Here is an 18,143-nt window from a genome sequence, read left to right as displayed (position 1 = left end):
ATAATAAATTAAATAAATTATAATATACATAAAATAATCAATAAAATGAACGGTTTCAAAAAAACAAAATCCTCATAATAAATCCTACGAATCCAAACAACGGAAGGATAATTAAGTAATGGTGTGTTAACTTCTAAAGAAATATAACATAAAAGTATATTTGTGACTAATAAATATTTCAAGGTGCACACACTAGACTTTCAATCAAAGATTTTATTATATTAGTTTGAAAAAATAGTATTATTATTTAAGACAAAAAATTAGATTAAATTTTTAAGTTTAATAGTGTGACAAATCAATTAGGATATTAAAAAGTAACATTTTATCTCATATAGCCTTTAATTATCAATTAATCGTGCCACTTATATACCATTAAATTTAAAAAATAGATTTAAAAAAAAAATAAAATAGTTACGTTGGTTCATGGAACAAATAGGAGAGAGAGAGTCGTTGGAATCGAAACAGATACCTGGAATAAACTAATAATAATAATAATTTGAGAACCCCGAATCAGAGGGGCGAAGTAAGTAACACACGGCGCACGCCAGCCTCTCTCACCATGACTCTCTTAACCAAATTTTCTTCTTCTAACCACTTCAATAACCCCTCCCCATTTCCACCTTTATTAACCACCTCCACCTCCTCTTCCTTTTCCATTTCTCCCAAACACCACCTCCATCATCGTCCCTCCCTTCTCGGAGCCACACCGCCTCCGGTTCGTCTCTGTGTTCTCTGTTCCTCATCCCCTCTCTCCGGTTGGTAAACATTTCTCAATGCTCTCTCTCTCTCTCTCTCTCTCTCTCTGTATATGCGAGTGTTTTGTTTTCTGTGCATATGTGTATTTGTTTTTGTATGTATTGAACTCTGTTATTTTTGATGGTTCTAGATCTTCCGTTCATATGAGTCTCTGACCTGGATGTTTACGAACGATTACCTTGTGTTGTAGATTTGAAATGTGTTGGTTGTATTAATGTATTAGATGTTGTTTTCTGATTATTGGTGGTTTTTGCCGTAGATTAGATTCGTTTTTTGTGCATTTTGGCTTGATCTGAGTTCGTTGGCGTTATAATAGACCCTACGATACGATTCCCCTGTGTTACTGGCTTTGCCTGTGTATATCTGAATTCGCTTTCTGGACTTCTTTTGGCTCGGACATTTCTTCAAACATGTAGAGGAAAAGTTATTGAATATACGAATTTTACTTATTAGAAATGAAGGCCAAAGTGGGCATTGTAACAGACAATAAGTTTTTTTTTTATAAATTTTATAGGGCTGCTTAGGGTAGGCAGACTTACTGGATACTTATTAAGGACACATTGGGGGCCAATTGACTAGCAGATGCACAAACAGATGATGAGCAAAGCATGTACAACTAATTTGGGTGAAAATTCTTTGCATTTACGACAATATCACGTTTACAAATTGTGTACATTAGAATGGATTAAATATATTGATTATGAAATTAAAAACACATAACATAACTCACTTAACAGAGGTTGAAAGCTACTGTTGCAATACCATAATCTCTCTGTTTGCATAATGGATTTTACCGAACATCAATAGGAAGCTAGTTTTTTGTTTTGTTTTGTTTTTTTTTTTTTTTTTTGAATTGTGTGGAGACGATTTCAAAACCTTTCTCCATTTTCTAAATTTTGTTAGGCTAACATTGCATGACCTCATTCTGAACTTGCTACTCTTGAAATGTAACTGTAAAATTTTAGTGATGGGACGGCAGCTGAAGATTTGGGATAGAGTAGTTAGAATCCAAATTACACCTAGTTCAAGGTGCCCACTTCAGCACCTCATTCCAATCAAAATTTCCATGCAGAACTTTCCCCTACACCCATGCTTGAGGGCGAAAGACTAGCCTTCTGCAGAATGAACCAAATCAAACCAAAAGCCTTGTGTCCTAAACGAGTGGGGTCGACTACATGACTTGGAATATGGTAGTATAAAAGGATATGAATTCATGTATGTAGCCGACCCCACTTGTCCAAGTAGGCTATGATGTAACCTCGCCTGTGTATATATTTAATAGATTTAATAAACAAGTTGCCATGATGTGCAAGTAGCCAGCATGCAAACCTAAATAGCAGTAAATGTTTTGCATCACCTTTACACAATATTTTAATGGAATTAGTTTCTCAAAAAGCACAAGACTGTGGGAATGGCCAGTTAAATATTGGAACTATTTATATGTAGTAAATTTTGGACCATCTACTTCAGCTAGTTTTAGTGTGTTTTATATTTCATTTGAAACAAAAGACCAATAAAAGACCAATACTTAGTTGGGTTAGATTGGTGTTTTTTCATTGATTATGCTTCTCTTATGCGATAATTAAGAAAACATAAAGCCTCAGTTATTTCTTCGTAGGCAAAACACATTTTTTTCTTCATTTTTTTTTTCCCTGTTATTTGATGAAGAGAGGCTTCAGATTGTCTAATAGATGCTGTATGTGCAGAGGAGATAGTGGATCATCCTCTGATTCATTGTGATGTGGCTGCAGAGTCATGGCATTTGCTATTTTCTGTTTTAGATGTTAATTGGGTGATGCCAGTTCTGTTCTTAAGCTGTTGAAGTAACCAAAAAACTCTGGAAGTGATGTCGCTTACCTGTTAGATTAAATGTTACTTATTATCAGATCTGTATAATCATTCATATGATTTTTGGAAGTTGACAACTAAAGCTATGTTGTTTGTGTTGCTTGGGGTGAGATTTTTCCTTGACTCTTTGATTTTGGTAGTAAATGCACATATTTAATAAATTCTCTCTGACATAAATTGCATGTTCTGTCTTTGAGTCCTGAATTCAGACATGTGGTTGTTACTTTTACTCAATCCCTTTATTTGATAGGCATTTTCTAAAGTTGATATGTTGATTACCTTTGTAAATAATCTCCCATTTCTTCGATGTTAACTTGCAGATATGGATTCCACTGGGGGCCTGAGCTTGTTTCCATTGCACCGTTGTAAAACAATTCACCTGGTTTGTGCCATTTTTGTCCTTCTTTTTGGCTTTTCCTTTTCTCCTTTGTCCAGTGGTAAAAAAGAGGTCTGATGATCTGTGGATCTGAAACTGCCACAGACTTGGCTTTCCATTTGCACGGTCCAATGCATTTTGGTCTTAATACCCATTTATGTAGGTGAGGCATGCACAAGGCATCCACAACGTAGAAGGAGAAAAGGACCATAGCGCATACTTATCAGATGAGCTCTTTGATGCACACCTCACACCTCTTGGCTGGCAGCAGGTAATAAAGATATGGTTTTGTTATCAGTTGACTCAGTAGGCAATCCTACCATCTTATGCATCAGTTTTATTAAGAGTGGATTTTTTCTTTTGGCAGTTCTGATTAATTGTCTCTTCAAGTGAAGAGAGAATTTTTCGATATGGTTTTCCAGAAACTGTTTGATTTTAGTTTTCTTATATGGTCGTCGTACAAAATGTTTGGTCAACAAAGCAGTACAGTTTTGATTAGAAATTTATTATACCTTTCTTTCCATTTCATATATTAGTATTAAAGAATGCTTCAGAAGAACTTTGTGGTTGTAACAGGTAGATAACCTACGGAAGCATGTTCATACATGTGGGATTTCCAAGAAGGTCGAATTAGTCGTAACTTCCCCTTTGTTAAGGTATGAGTTTGTCATAGTTTCTGTCCACACTGAAGCCTTTATGTTATGAACTATACAAAGTTTTCTACCTTAGTTCTCTATGTCATCCAGCAAGCTTGTGATTGTTGTGTGTAGGGCTGACCGCGGGTCGGTTTTGGCTGGGTGCGGGTCAAAACTGACCCGACCCGCACACATGCGGGTTAGAGAAAACAGACCCGCAACCACCCACAGTGCGGTTCGCGGGTTGTACGGCTGGGTCAGTTGGTTGTGCGGGTGGGTCAGTTGGTTGTGCGGGCGGGTGCGGTTCGGTTTGCGGTGTGGGTTTTTTTTAAATTGGGCTTAGTTATGATATTAATTTGAACAAATTTGACATGTTGGGCTACTTTTTAAGCATTTTTTTTATTATTTATGGAAAAGTTATAAATTAAATTTCATGATAACATAAATGCCCATATAATGATATAATAAATTTTACGTTCTTCCAAAATACAAAAATAATTGATAAAACTAATTACAAACTAAAACATTAAAATTCACACTAAAATCAATCTCCATCCATTCATAATCCAAAGCTTACCTAAATTTTACATTCATCCAAAATGCAAAAATAATAATAATAGCTAGTTATCTCCATCCATCCATAATCCAAAGTTTACCTAAATTTTACATTCATCCAAAATGTAAAAATAATAATAATAACTAGTTATCTCCATCCATCCATAATCCAAAGCTTACCTATTAATCCAAAATGCAAAAATAATAATAGTAACTAGTTAGAAACTAAAATAAATTAGTTTTCATCCATCCATCCATCCATCCAAAATCTAAAGCAAGCTTACCTAAAATTTAGTGCTCCAATTAATTTTACATTCATCCAAAATAAAAATAATAATAATAAACATTAGTTACAAACTAAAATAACATTGTCTACAAACTTCATCCAAAATAATTTCAAAAGGTGGTATCCATCCAAGGCTTCACTAAACTCTTTAGGTCCATCTTCCAATGTCCAATCTCATCCAACAATCTGCCAAAAAAAATTCCAATGAGCCAAATTAGTAAATATAAATAAATACATATGAATAAATAAACATTAAGCTGATCTCAACTAATTAGAAAAATCTCACACATGAGCCAAATGAACATTAAAGTTCAATTATAGCATCTACATTAGACTTTGGGGTTGAAGAGGAACATGGCTCCAAAGTACCTAAAAGCATGAGTCAACAAGAGAAAATAAATAAACTTGCATAGTAAAAATAATAATAGAATTAAAAATGAAGAGATATTCACATATTACCCGAGTCGTATTGCTCAAATTCCTCCACATCATCCATTGCTTTTCGAAGAGAAATTGGAAGGTTGCTTTTAAGCCAATTTTGTGTGCATACAAGAGCTTCAACCATGGAAGGGGCAAGTGAACTACGGAATGGATCAAGGATACGTCCCCCGATACTGAAAGCCGACTCCGAAGCAACGGTAGAAATGGGCATGGCCAACACATCCTTTGCTATTTGAGATAACACTCTATACTTTGTTGCATTATTCTTCCAATATTCCAATATCTCAAATGTCTGATTTTTTGCAAAATGTTCAACCTCGCCCAAGTACTTGTCTAATTCCGACTTGCTTCCACTAGTGAAGCGCCCTTCCAAATATGAATTAAATTGGGAATCCATTTGAGAATCCAAATCATCCTCATCAATCACCATTGTCTCCACTTCAGTCACCCTCGAGACACTCTCATTTGATGAATAAATTGTGGCATAATGGTTGTACAAACGAGTCAAACAAGAAACAATTTTGTTCACCATCTCATCCACCTTCCTCTTTTCTCCATGAAATATATTTGTAAAACAAAACTCCAAGTATGCTATCTTTTTTGTAGGATCAAGAGCAACAGCAACATACAACATCCATCCCCCCAATATTTGTTGAACTTTTGCTTCATACTCATAGCCATTGTACACAAAACATCATCATTGTCCAAAATTAATTGATTAATTATGCTTTCAGTTTTAAACATCTCTTTATAAAATGCATTGGAAGTAACAAAAAGGGACCCGGAAAATTTCTTTGTTGCAAGGTAGAATAGTTTCAAAAATCTCACAAACAACCTACATTTTTTCCAATCCTCCTCATTTGGAATCCTCCTAATCCCACCATCAACATCCTTGAAGTAAGTTTCAAAATTGGAGTCTTCATACTTCAAACGGTTAAAAGCCTTCTCAAACTTTTCAGCGGCCTCCAACATTAAATATGTGGAATTCCACCTTGTTGGTACATCTAGGCATACAAGAGCAGTAGTCACAAGTTTTAGATAGGCCGCACACTTCTTAAAAGCATCTTGCCAATTAGGAGAAGACCTCACATACCTAACCGCAAGTCTAATATTTGCAATAGAATCATCCATTTCCTTCAATCCATCACTCACAACAAGGTTTAGAATATGTGTACAACACCGCATATGCAAAATCTCATGCTCCAAAATGGTCCCCTTCCAATCTTTGGTATTCCTTCTCAAGTATTGAATGGTAACATTGTTGGAACTAGCATTATCAATAGTTACAGTGAAGATACTATCGATGTTCCACTCAAGCAAGCACAACTCAATTTTTCTACCCAAAGTTTCCCCCTTGTGATCTTCAACTTGTTGGAAGTTTATGATTCTTTTTTGTAGTTTCCAATTATAATCAATGAAATGAGCCGTTAGACACATGTAACACAAATTTTGAATAGAAGTCCAAGTGTCCGTAGTGAAGCAAATTCTACGACCTTTCATCAACCTCCTCAATTTATCCCTCTCGTTGTTGAATATGTTTGTCACCTCTCTTGCTATGGTATGACGAGATGGGATTGGTGTGAATTTAGGAACGGCAACATTACAAAATCTTTTAAACCCAACTCCCTCCACAAATTGAAAAGGTAACTCATCAATAATCACCATCTCGGCAAGAGCCCTTTTACAAGCCTCAAAACTAAAACTTGTTGCCACAACCTCAACACCCTCTTCGGCATTTTGTTTTGTTTTAAAACTCAATGTTTGTTGCCCATCTTTATCATTGTTTGGAAATTGTTTGCAATTAGGGGTATGACTTCTCAAATTACTAGTCCCATGAGTCCTAGAATCGGCCATATACTCTTTAAAACAATACTTACACACTGCTCTACGTTTCCCATCTTCTCCTATAACCTTATCAAAATGGTCCCAAACCGAGGATGGTGCTCTCCCACCACTACTCTCACTCTTTCTTTTGTTCGGGGGTTTAGGAGGCTTAGATTCAGATGGGGAAACATTAGTTTGAGAATTAGATGATTCTGGTGGAACAATAGGGCTTCCGGTAGATTCAAAACTAGCATTGTTATCTTTATCCATTCAAACTGGTAATAAAAAATTAAAAAAGTATGAGATAACAATTAAGTCATGGATGGTATTAATAATTGAATCTAAACCATAACAATTCTAGCAAAAGCATCAGCTATTTTCAACATGAAAATAAAATAAATACAATCTTATAAACTTGAGTCTTATAAAATAAACCATCCACATCTCATTCACCATTTTTGTTTTCAAATTTCTACTCAAGTTTATAAATCAAATAAATACAGTCTTATAAACCTTATTAATATTATGAATGTGACCTACATGCTACCAATTTTAAATTCACAATATACAGATGAATTATGTATGTTATAGTTTTTTATTTGTCGAGAATGAGTATTCAATAATTTTCCTACTTTCATGGATTAATCATTATGGTTCTTTCTCCTATTTATAAAAATGATTTAGAATAATTCCAATGGTAAATGTAAAAATAATTTTGCTAAAGTGTAAAGAAAATATAACCAATTCTCATTTTTGGCTATTATCAATTTTTATTTTATTTTATGATATTGATTAGTTGTGTTGATGTGCAAAGATTAAAGTTGTGCAGGGATTTGCGAAAAAATAACAAAATAAAATAAAGTAAAGAAAAAAATTATATGAACAAAGGAATGGATACAAAATACAAACAAGATTTAAAGAATTTATTAATGAATTAAATTTTAAAAAAAATTATTCAATTACATGCATTAGGTGTCTGATTTTTCTCTTCCTAATAATTTTTTTGAAAAAAAAGAGATGGGTACCTAAGCTTCAACCGCAGCTTTGTGAATTCGTATATCCTTATAAACCTTATTAATCTATTCATCTTTTGAAAAGAGAGGGAAAAAAAAAATAGAATCCCAAATTAGAAAACAAAAATGGTAATGGAAAAAAAAAAGATCAGGGAAGTGAGGTTTTATTTTTGTTTCAGGACATGAAGGATTCCAGGAACAGCCTCAGAAGATACGATGCATCTTTAAAATTGTCATCCACATCTCTTTTTCATATTATTTTATTTTTGTTTGCAAAAACATAAAATACAAGTTTCAGATCCACATCTAAGTTTCAAAAATCTAAGTTTCTGCAGATCCACATCTAAGTTTCTGCAGATCCACAAATTTCAAAAATCTGGCACACCCAAGTTTCTGCAGATCCACATCTAATTTCAAAAATCAAATGAAAAAGTGAGAGAGAGAGAGAGAGAGAGAGAGAGCGAACCGTATAGGGCTGTGTTGCTGCCGATCGCCGGTTGATTTGCTGCTGCCGATCGCCGGTTGCTTTGCTGCTGCCGATCGCCGGCGTCTCGCCTCGCCGCTGCTGTTGCTGCTGTGCTGCTAGGGTTAGCGGCTGCTGCTAGCTAAGAAGGGAAAATACAAAAGGGGGAGAGAGGAGAGAAATAGATGGGCTGGGTGGGTTCAGGCTGCCCTAGTATAATAAATAAAATAAAGGTTTATTTTGTAATATATTATATATATATATATAAATATTAAAAAAAATTATAATAATACGCGGGTCGAGGGTCGGGTCGGGTCAGAACCGCAACCCGACCCGAACCCGATTTTTGGCAGAATTCTTGACCCGCACCCGCCCACCTACCTATATCGAAACCGCCCAAAAGGCTGCGGGTAGGGTAGGGTCGGGCGGTTTGTGCGGGTGGGTGGGTTCTGTGCCCAGCCCTAGTTGTGTGTGGATGTATGCACATGTTCAGCCAAAGAAATAAATTAAAATAGAAAAGGAGAAGGAGAAGAAAGACAAGATTGCAAAATATACTATTTTTCAAGGTTGACTTGCTTGCATATATAATCGTGACTTTTGAACTGCCTTGGTTGTGGTTTAATTATATTAATCTTATTAACATATTTGAATTCATTTGAAGCTGATTTTTATTTATTTATGATACCTTATTGTGTTGCATGTTTAAAGGTTTTGTAATTTGAAACTACATTGGTTTCATCCATGTACCACACCACATAAATGAATACTACGCAAGGCATTTTTGTTCATCTATGGCATGCTTTTTTTCACTTAGTTAGGCTGTCTACAATATTTCTTTTCCGTTTTTTCCTTTGTTCATTTAATGGGCAACATAACTAATTTATCTAGAGTGGCAAAATCTTGATGGTTAGGAGTAGCACCAATAGAAGATAAGTTGAGAGATAATCGATTGAGATGGTTTGGTCATATTCAACGGAGACCAACAGAGACAGTAGTGAAGAGATACGACGCAGTAACGGTAAATGGAAGTGTTAAGGACCGGGTAGTCCTAAATTAACGTTGGTTGGCGTTGTAAATAGAGATATGAATCTACTTAATTTAACTAACGAAATGACCTTTGATAGAATTGCATGGAGAAGAAGGATTCATATAGCCGACCCCATTTGATGGGGCTTAAGACTTGGTTTGGTTTGGTTTGGTTTGGTTTGGCAAGGTCTTGATGGAGCATAATATTTTAAAAAAAGGCCAAATATCAAAAGACATAATAAGAAAGAAGTCCATATATGAATTTCCATATGATTTGTGAATTGGAATTGGTTGAAACGTTTTGATATAGGACAAGTAGGGATTATTTTCCTTCAAGTAGTGAGTCTGGATTAAGTATACTGGCAACAGCAACAATAGACTTATAGGGTTGGATTTGGTGAGATTTTGTGGTTGCAAAAGTATTTTTAAAAATATAAGTTTAAGAGTTTGCAAAGACGTAGGGTTTTGGGAGTAAAAATACAAGTGTTCAAGAGCTGTTGGGTGCCTATGCTAAGCACTGTGAACAATGACATGAACTACCTTGCTAGAGAGAGAGAGAGATGTGCTTCACCCTCACAAGGGATAAGCCAATCACACAAACACAATCTTAAATTTTTATAATATTAACTCTTCTCAATCATTAAGATTACACAAATTTATAGGCTAAAGACTCTCCTAATTCTATAAGGAGTATAACTCACATTTGGAAACTAAAAATATTTAGCAACTACTAATATTCAAGACCAACTATGACTTCCAATTCTACTTCAATCATAATAGGAAACTTTAATGAATTCTAATTCTACTTCAATATTAAAATAGAAAACTTGGACTTTTAACCACTAAGATTATTTTAGAAATAATAAAACACATATATAATGACCCATTTAATAACTTGGCCCAAAATAATAAAACTCATGGGCGACCCTTACAATCCATGTCCAACAATTATTGGAATTAATATTATACTCTTAATTACTAAAACCTACTCTAATGACTTTTGTTATCAGAATCTTACGATTTACGATTTGCGATTCGATTCACGATTTAATTCGCAATTTTTGCAAAATTGATACAAATCTACGGGAGAATCTCTTTTGGAAGTGAATCTATAGTGAATCACATGATTCACAATCGATCCACAATTCGATTCACTTTTTACAATTCATGCAATTCTTGAACCTATCGTGTCCAACATATTTTTGACTATTTTTTTCTCCATCTTTTTAGTAAAAATGAAAAAATTCAAGTGTTCAGGGGCTGTTGGGTAGCTGTTGTAAGCACTATGAACAATGACGTGAACTACCTTGCTCTAAAGAGAGAGAGAGAGAGGTGCTTCACTCTCACAAGGGATAGGCCAATCACACAAACACAATCTCAAATTTTCATAATATTGACTATTCTCAATCATTGAGATTACACATATTTATAGGTTAAAGACTCTCTTAATTCTATAAGGACTATAACTCAAATTTAGAAACTAAAAATATTTAGCAACAACTAATATTCGAGACCAACTATGACTTCCAATTCTACCTCAATCATAATATGAAACTTTAATGACTTCTAATTCTACTTCAATATTAAAATAAGAAATTTGGACTTTTGACTACAAAGATTATTTTAGACATAATAAAACACATATATAATGATCCATTTAATAACTTGACCCAAAATAATAAAACTCATGCGTGACCTCTACAACCTATGTCCAACAATTATTGGAATTAACATTATACCTTAATTACTAAAACCTACTATAATGACCTTTGTTATCAGAATCTTATGATTTGTGATTCGATTCACGATTTGATTTACAATTTTTTCAAAATCGATACGAATCTACAGGGAAATCTTTTTTGGAAGTGAATCTATAGTGAATCACACGATTCACAATCAATCCACGATTCGATTCACTTTTTACGGTTCATGTAATTCTTGAACCTATCGTGTCCAACATATTTTTGATTATTTTTTTCTCCATCTTTTTAGTAAAAATGACATAATACAACTTCTAATAGCGTTTCGTACCAAAATAACAAATACATATACATGATTTGTTATTATTTTAGTAATCATGGAGTTTTTAATAAGATCTAATTAGATTCAGTCACACCAACATGTTTTTAAGCTTCTCATTTTTTTTCTTAAAAGTTTATAATATATCTTCTTTAAGATTAAAGTAACTTATACCATGAATTATCTATTACTATTTTATTAAATTAAATATAGTTGAATATTACATAAGTGAGGCCAATTATACCTTTATCCTAAATAATTCTATTATTTGGCCATTGTTACTTGGAAAAATATGTATGCTTATTGTCTAAATATCAATATTGTTGCTAAATTATTATTACTTTGAAAATTGAGAGTTTGTCTTTACGTACTATCTTTTTTAAGAATGGTTAATAAGAAATATCTAAAAAAAGCAAAGCTAAGATGGTGATCTTACATAGGAACCTTTGTTAACTTCTTACCTATTAAACTATGTAACTGTCATTCAAAACAACATTTTTATTGATTTAAGTCATATATGTCATATTCATAAAATATATTTAACATCCAAGGGTATAAATATATTTTTCTAAGTAATTTAGAAAAAGTGACCAAATCTTTGCGATTCACAATTCGAATCCCGATTTGACAACTATGATAATGACATGAAGACTTGAAATTATTCCAAATCTTTAATTCTTGATGCCTTGAATATGCTTTATGTGAAATTCCAAATTGTTTTTTCTTCTTTCTATGATCTTCATCATTCTCCCCTACATTTGAAAAAATTCAACCTGTGTTTTATAATGTTGGAGTGTAAGGATTATGGACCTTACACTTGCCACCATTCAAATTGATTGTTTTGAACGAACAATGAGAAAATCAAAAAGTTCAATGTTGTCATCACTCCATTGACCACATCGAATTTATTAGGAATAATAAATTCAATGTGAACTTTATTTTTCGCGTGAAAAGCAGAAAGTTTAGTTGCATTCTCATCATTTTCTTTGGCTTCCTTGGCTTTAGAACCCTGATCATGATGATCTTTCATGCTTTCTTTAGTAAGTAAATTAATTTTCGCCTTCGTTTCTTCAACATCCTCAATACTAGCAACATGTTCATCTTGCTCTTTCATATTTTCTTCAAAATCTTCAACACTATCATCCTGTTGCTCCTGGATAGTAGTCTTCTCTAAAACAGCAGCCAACAATCTTTCCATGAAAGCTTTCAATCCATTCAAAGTTATTTTGATAGTATGCACATCACTCTTTATTATTTCAACATCCTCCTTAATTATCATAAAATCCTCCTTTAACATCACAACATTTTTCTTAGTAGCTCTATAACTTCAAACTTCCAATTTAATTCAATGCTTGTCAACATTGTAATGAAGAAAGCAATTTCATCAACAGATTGGTAAGGAACAAAGTAGGATCTTGAATCCCTGATACCAAATTGATGTAGGACAAGAAGGGATTACTTTCCTACAAGTAATGAACCTGGGTTAAGTATACTGACAGCAGCAACAACACACTTATAGGGTTGGATTTGGTGGGATTTTGTGGCTGCAAAAGTATTTAAAAAATAGGAGTTTAAGGATTTGTAAAAGGGTAGGGTTTTGGGAATAGAACCACAAGTGTTTAAGGGCTATTGGGTAGCTGTTCTAAGCACTGTGAACCGTGACATGAACTACCTTCCTATAGAGAGAGAGAGAGAGAGAGAGAGAGAGGTGCTTCACCCTCACAAGGGATAGGCCAATCACAATCACACAAACACAATATCTCAAATTTTCATAATATCAACTCTTCTCCTCAATCATTGAGATTACACATATATTTATAGGCTAAAGACTCTCCTAATTCTAAGGACTATAACTCAAATTTAGAAACTAAAAATATTTAGTAACTACTAATATTCGAGACCAACTATGTCTTCCAATTCTACTTCAATCATAATAAGAAACTTTAATAACTTCTAATTCTACTTCAATATTAAAATAGGAAATTTGGACTTTTGACCACTAAGATTATTTTAGACATAATAAAACCCATATATAATGACCCATTTAATAACTTGATCCAAAATAATAAAATCCATGGGCTACTCGTATAACTCATCTCCAACAATTATTGGAATTACCATTATACCCTTAATTTCTAAAACCTACTAAAATGACATGAAGACTCGAAATTATTCCAAATCTTTAATTCTTGATACTCTAAATGTGCTTCATATGAAATTCCAAATTTGCTCTTTTTCATCTTTCCATGATTTTCATCATGTTCATTGTAGGATGGGATCTTCATGCTAATGGCTGAAGTATTTTAGCATATATGTACGAGTGTGATTACTAATGGCTGCATTGTAGGACCATGCAAACAGCAGTTGGAGTTTTTGGGGGTGAAGGTTACATGGATGGGATTGATGCACCTCCTTTAATGATGGCAAATACTGGGAAAAGTAGCCGTCCTGCATTCTCAAGTCTAAGTTGCCCACCATTCATCGCAGTTGAGCTTTGTCGTGAACATTTGGTATGTGACATTTAATGTCTGAACTTTTTTTTTTTCCTGCAATGAATATATAATATAATGGGTCTATTTCTTACTCTCAATTATCTTTGTCTAATTACTTTGGTTCTCTTAGTTTCTATATAAGGTTAATACTTTGAAGATCCACATGAATCATTTCTGATATTATCTGTTGCATCCACATCTACATTAAATTGTTATGATCATCAGGTACTCTATTCTTATGACTTTGTAGCTTCTCAAAGACTTTTGGTCTACTACCTTGGTTGATTTTCAGCATTTCTGAGTCCAGATACGCTAGTGCTTTTTTTTTTTTTTTTTTTTACTAGTTAATTGACAGGGGGAAGAGGAAAGTATGCTACTGTTTTGAGTTTGACTTACCTCATTTGATTGTTGTCTAGAATTTTACAGCACAAAAATGTTGTTTGGCTTGTTGATGTTCTTGCCTGTTGACAGAGATGTGTGTTGTTCCTTAGGTGCTAGTTTATTGTCTGCCTGTAGCACAGTTCTTAAACTTGAAGGGACTTTGGTAGACATGTTTTGTATTTAACATTTTAGGGTCACAGACTATCCAATGTGGAGTTAGGACGAGTACGTACAATTTGAAGGCCTTACAAGGACAAAATGTGAGTATAGAGAATACAGGTTTATGGTTTAATGGATGATTAGATCACTATTTTGAGTTGTATAGTGAAAATCATCTGGGCTGCCTACTCCCAGGATTTTGGGTTTTTGCAATGTTGACTTTGGGGCTTGCCCAATAAGAGAAGGGAATAAAATTCCCTACGGCTTAAGTGATGAGGACTGGGGAGTAAAAGTACATTCTTCATGTCATTTGTTTGCAATGAAATCCTATTGGTGTTGCTTCGTTTCACAATGCAGTACACTTCAGAATGTGTCAGAAAAATTCAAACCAATGTAACATAAGTGGTGTTCAACTCTCTTTTATACTTGTTAAATATAAATGAAACTCGAAAGGCTTGTGTTGCATTTTATAACTCATCTTGCAAGTAGTAAAATGCCTTCAGCTTTTGCACTTTGGTAAATATTGGGTTCTCTATATCAACTGGTTTGTCCTTTCAACTACTGGTTTCATATTAGTAACTATAATTGAACTCCATCTGAATAAGAATTAATAGGAGTTTCTGGGATTTACCTTTAATTCCATTGTGAAGTAGCATTCCATTAGGTAATGTGATCTTTAAGGAAATTATTTTTCATTTTTATGTTGGCCTTTTTAACTGTTGCATATCATGTTTTAGTTGCTTTTAAGTATATATCCTGCAGGGCCATTGTTTTGCCACACTTGTAACTACAGACTCATAGTTAATTGAGGCTTCCCACTTCTTCTTTTTTTGCTTTTTGCTTTCTCCCCTCCCCTTTTCTAAATGACACTTAAATCCTTGGGTAACTGATTTCACATCTATGTTATAATGCAGGGTGTTCATCCATGTGATAAGAGGAGAAGCATTAGCGAATATAAACCTCTTTTTCCAGCTATTGATTTTTCACTGGCAAGTGCTTTTTTATAATTGTCATTTACGGTAGTGGAAAATTGGCCATGGGTTATGTATATGAATACGTGCATCTATGTATACCTTTTGAGGGGGGGAGCAACTGTCTGCTCCTCTGCAGGGTTACCTCTGGGTCCCACTTGCCTCGTCTTTTGTCGACAAAAAAGAATAATACTTTGTTTGTACTTCTCTTCAGATTGAAAATGATGCTGACATTTTGTGGAAGCCTGACATCAGAGAGAAGAATGAAGAACTTGCTGCAAGGGGAATGAAGCTTCTGAACTGGTGATTCCTTATCTCTGCTGTTAGTATATCTAGGCCTAAAATTTGATGTTCCTACTGAAAGAATTCTGGTGTTAAAAACTGAAATTTTGTTTTCTCAGCTAGAAGTGGTTTAATTTGTTCATGGACAGTCTTTCATCATTATTGAAGATTCCATTTTTTTTTTTTTTCTTCTTCCTTTTGCTTTCCTTTCCCTTTTTTAAAAGTGATCCCATTAAGCACATTGGTGTCGTTGAACATCAAGGAAAAGCCAGTTGGTTTTTTTATTTTTTATTTTTTAATTTATAGGACATAAATTGGCCTCCTAGTTTTTTATTTTTTACTAATTGTGCTTCCTTTTGCATTCCTTGCGTGTTTTCCATTTTGTTATTACTGTTGAGTAAGAGGTGTTTGAAACTTCATTACACATTTGGCCACTGGGTATTGCTAGCAGGTATGCCTTGATTAAAAGTTTAATATGTTTTTTTTTCTCTAAATACGAATCGAATATTTTAGCACATAAATAGCACTCTCATATATCTAATTTATATATTTTACCTATTGGCCACTGGGTATTACAAAGTTTGATATGACAGTTGGCAATTTCTTCTTTTCATTTATAATATATTTGTTTTCATTCTGTCTAGGTTGTGGACACGTAAAGAGAAGGAGATTGCAGTTGTTACCCACAGTGGATTCTTGATTCATACCCTAAGTGCATTTGGCAATGATTGTCATCCGGACATAAAGAGTGAACTATGCACACCGTAAGTGTCATTGACTTACTAAGTTTTACTTCTAGAGGGCAACATATTCGCTATCTGATTGAACATCTACATCAAGCAACCAATTAAAGGAAATTCTTTACTCCCATTAATTATTAATAGTTCGTTCATAAAGTTTTCGGACTATTCTTTGACTGGTTCTTGAACGTGTAGTTAACACCTTATCAATTAATACCAAATTCTTTGCCACCCAATTGGTGACCAGAGAAGGGCCTGCCACAAGCTTTCACGAACACTAGTTGGTGTGGAGAGAAACCTTACTGTCCTATCCTGTTGTCAATCCATTTCAAACTCATGATTTAAAGAGGATGGACTTCAACACCAGTAGACTAGTATGCCCTCCTAGATGAAGAGGAAGAAGGCTGACTTCTATACGCCGAATTGGTTTTTCCCTAGGCATTTAGCCATCTAAGAGCTAAAACATACAAAACATGCAACACAAACGCACACAGGTTGTGCACTGCCAGAATTAGTTTATAAGCTCCTTCCTGGTGTGTACTTTTTTGTTTTTTGTCTGCCTAACTCCCACTCCTTATCTCCTTATCTCCATGTAGCCGACCCCATTTGATGGGAGGCTTGGTTTGGTTTGGTTTGGAGGAGATATTTGGGATGCTCTAAATAAGTGCACTTTTTGACTTTTTATAAAAAAATGTGTAGAAAAGTAGAGAAAGTAGGTAGAAAAGTAAAGAGGAAATGTTAATAGATATTGATTGATGTGACCCAAACAAGTGTATGTATGCAAAAAAGTGCACTTTTTTAGTGCATGCCAAACAAGCACTTGTTGTTTCTGGTAAGAATAGTCTTGAGTGGATTTTGCCTGTGTGTGAATTTCACATTGATAGAATCAGTGCTCCGTGATTGAACATAGTGATCACTCTTGCTTGCAGTGGGGCATCTCCAGCCAAACCCCAACAAGGCAGCACTCTGGTTGATTGCAGATCTCTGATTCTATTGTGTGAAATTCACCCACACACACTATTTATAGATTTAGATATGCTTAAATTGTTCTAATTTTCCTCTGAATATGACAATGCTTGTCCATTGAGTGTAATGAATTATGAACTTTCGATGCTGGACAGATGTAAATTTAAGTTTGCATACATAAAAATTATGGATTGGCTTAACAGATATCGTACATTTTGCACACAAGCTCATTGATGACTTCCTTGCTTCATTGTTCTTCACAACTGATCGAATGTTATCTGCGATCATCCTTATGTATAATTGATCAATTGTTGTCTGTGATCTGTGTATTCAGGTTTAACAACTGTGAGCTTCGTTCAGTGGTCATTGTTGACAGAAGGTAAGCCTGTCATTACTGTAACCAGGAGAATTTACACATTCTCCTTATTTTTTATTTTTTAAATCAACTAATTTATTGGTTCTGCAATGCAATCTGCAGTATGATAGGGTCAGATTCGTCAAATACCAACTATCCTGGAAAAATCCCTGCTGGGCCTGATCTTCCCAGTGATGCTGCAAATTAGAAGCAATCCAGGCATTGAAGTTGCCTAAATAATCATTTCGCTGTTTTGTGGGAAAACTCTATTACTCAGTTTGATATTTAGGACGACGCAATTCTTCAGAAGTTTTTGAAAGGGGGCTATATCCAAGGCAAGCTTGCAAAAGAAATGCTGTTGACTGTTCTTTTATTGAAGACTTGCAAGACATTAATTCAAGAACTACTAAATTCTTTTGTTGTCTAATAAATTATTATTTTTTTTTTTTTGGGTTGAAGGATTACATTTTGATTTAATGCTCTATTCATTGTGAGAATAATACTAGTTTTCCCTGCCCCTTTGGGATTCAACTAAACCTCAACAAATGTGTCTAT

General features: G+C 34.2%; 2 protein-coding genes across 8 annotated transcripts; one reads left to right on the top strand and one right to left on the bottom strand.

The window, feature by feature from the left end:
• The first annotated feature begins 449 nt into the window (after positions 1 to 449).
• Positions 450 to 18,124, top strand: LOC114300004 (phosphoglycerate mutase-like protein 1). Of its 4 annotated transcripts, none has more exons than XM_082921791.1 (11): positions 533 to 755; positions 2,463 to 2,710; positions 2,925 to 2,986; positions 3,144 to 3,251; positions 3,557 to 3,636; positions 13,590 to 13,752; positions 15,189 to 15,263; positions 15,460 to 15,548; positions 16,172 to 16,291; positions 17,568 to 17,612; positions 17,712 to 18,124. In XM_082921791.1, exons 3-11 carry the CDS (start codon positions 2,927 to 2,929, stop codon positions 17,794 to 17,796), a joined length of 825 nt encoding a protein of 274 aa, XP_082777917.1. In that variant the 5' UTR covers positions 533 to 755; positions 2,463 to 2,710; positions 2,925 to 2,926; the 3' UTR covers positions 17,797 to 18,124. The 4 variants fall into 4 exon arrangements, with proteins under 4 accessions (XP_082777916.1, XP_028100642.2, XP_082777917.1 ...); XM_082921792.1 differs by having other exon boundaries at positions 628 to 759; XM_082921790.1 differs by lacking the exon at positions 2,463 to 2,710 and having other exon boundaries at positions 450 to 759.
• On the bottom strand, positions 4,267 to 8,331 carry LOC114280151 (putative AC transposase). Of its 4 annotated transcripts, XR_014365053.1 has the most exons (4): positions 8,201 to 8,331; positions 4,916 to 6,996; positions 4,745 to 4,825; positions 4,397 to 4,642 (listed from the first exon to the last, which is right to left on the bottom strand). XR_014365053.1 is itself a non-coding variant. In XM_082921788.1 (3 exons), exons 1-2 carry the CDS (start codon positions 5,529 to 5,531, stop codon positions 4,761 to 4,763), a joined length of 681 nt encoding a protein of 226 aa, XP_082777914.1. In that variant the 5' UTR covers positions 5,532 to 5,666; the 3' UTR covers positions 4,397 to 4,642; positions 4,745 to 4,760. The 4 variants fall into 4 exon arrangements, 2 of the variants coding, with proteins under 2 accessions (XP_082777915.1, XP_082777914.1); XR_014365052.1 differs by lacking the exon at positions 4,745 to 4,825 and having other exon boundaries at positions 4,267 to 4,642; XM_082921788.1 differs by lacking the exon at positions 8,201 to 8,331 and having other exon boundaries at positions 4,916 to 5,666.
• Positions 18,125 to 18,143: the final 19 nt, after the last annotated feature.

This window comes from Camellia sinensis, chromosome 3 (assembly GCF_055761805.1).
Source record: "Camellia sinensis isolate YWXY chromosome 3, ASM5576180v1, whole genome shotgun sequence".
NCBI lineage: Eukaryota > Viridiplantae > Streptophyta > Magnoliopsida > Ericales > Theaceae > Camellia > Camellia sinensis.
The sequence above is the reverse complement of the archived record's forward strand: the minus strand, read 5'-3'. Positions and strand labels throughout refer to the sequence as shown.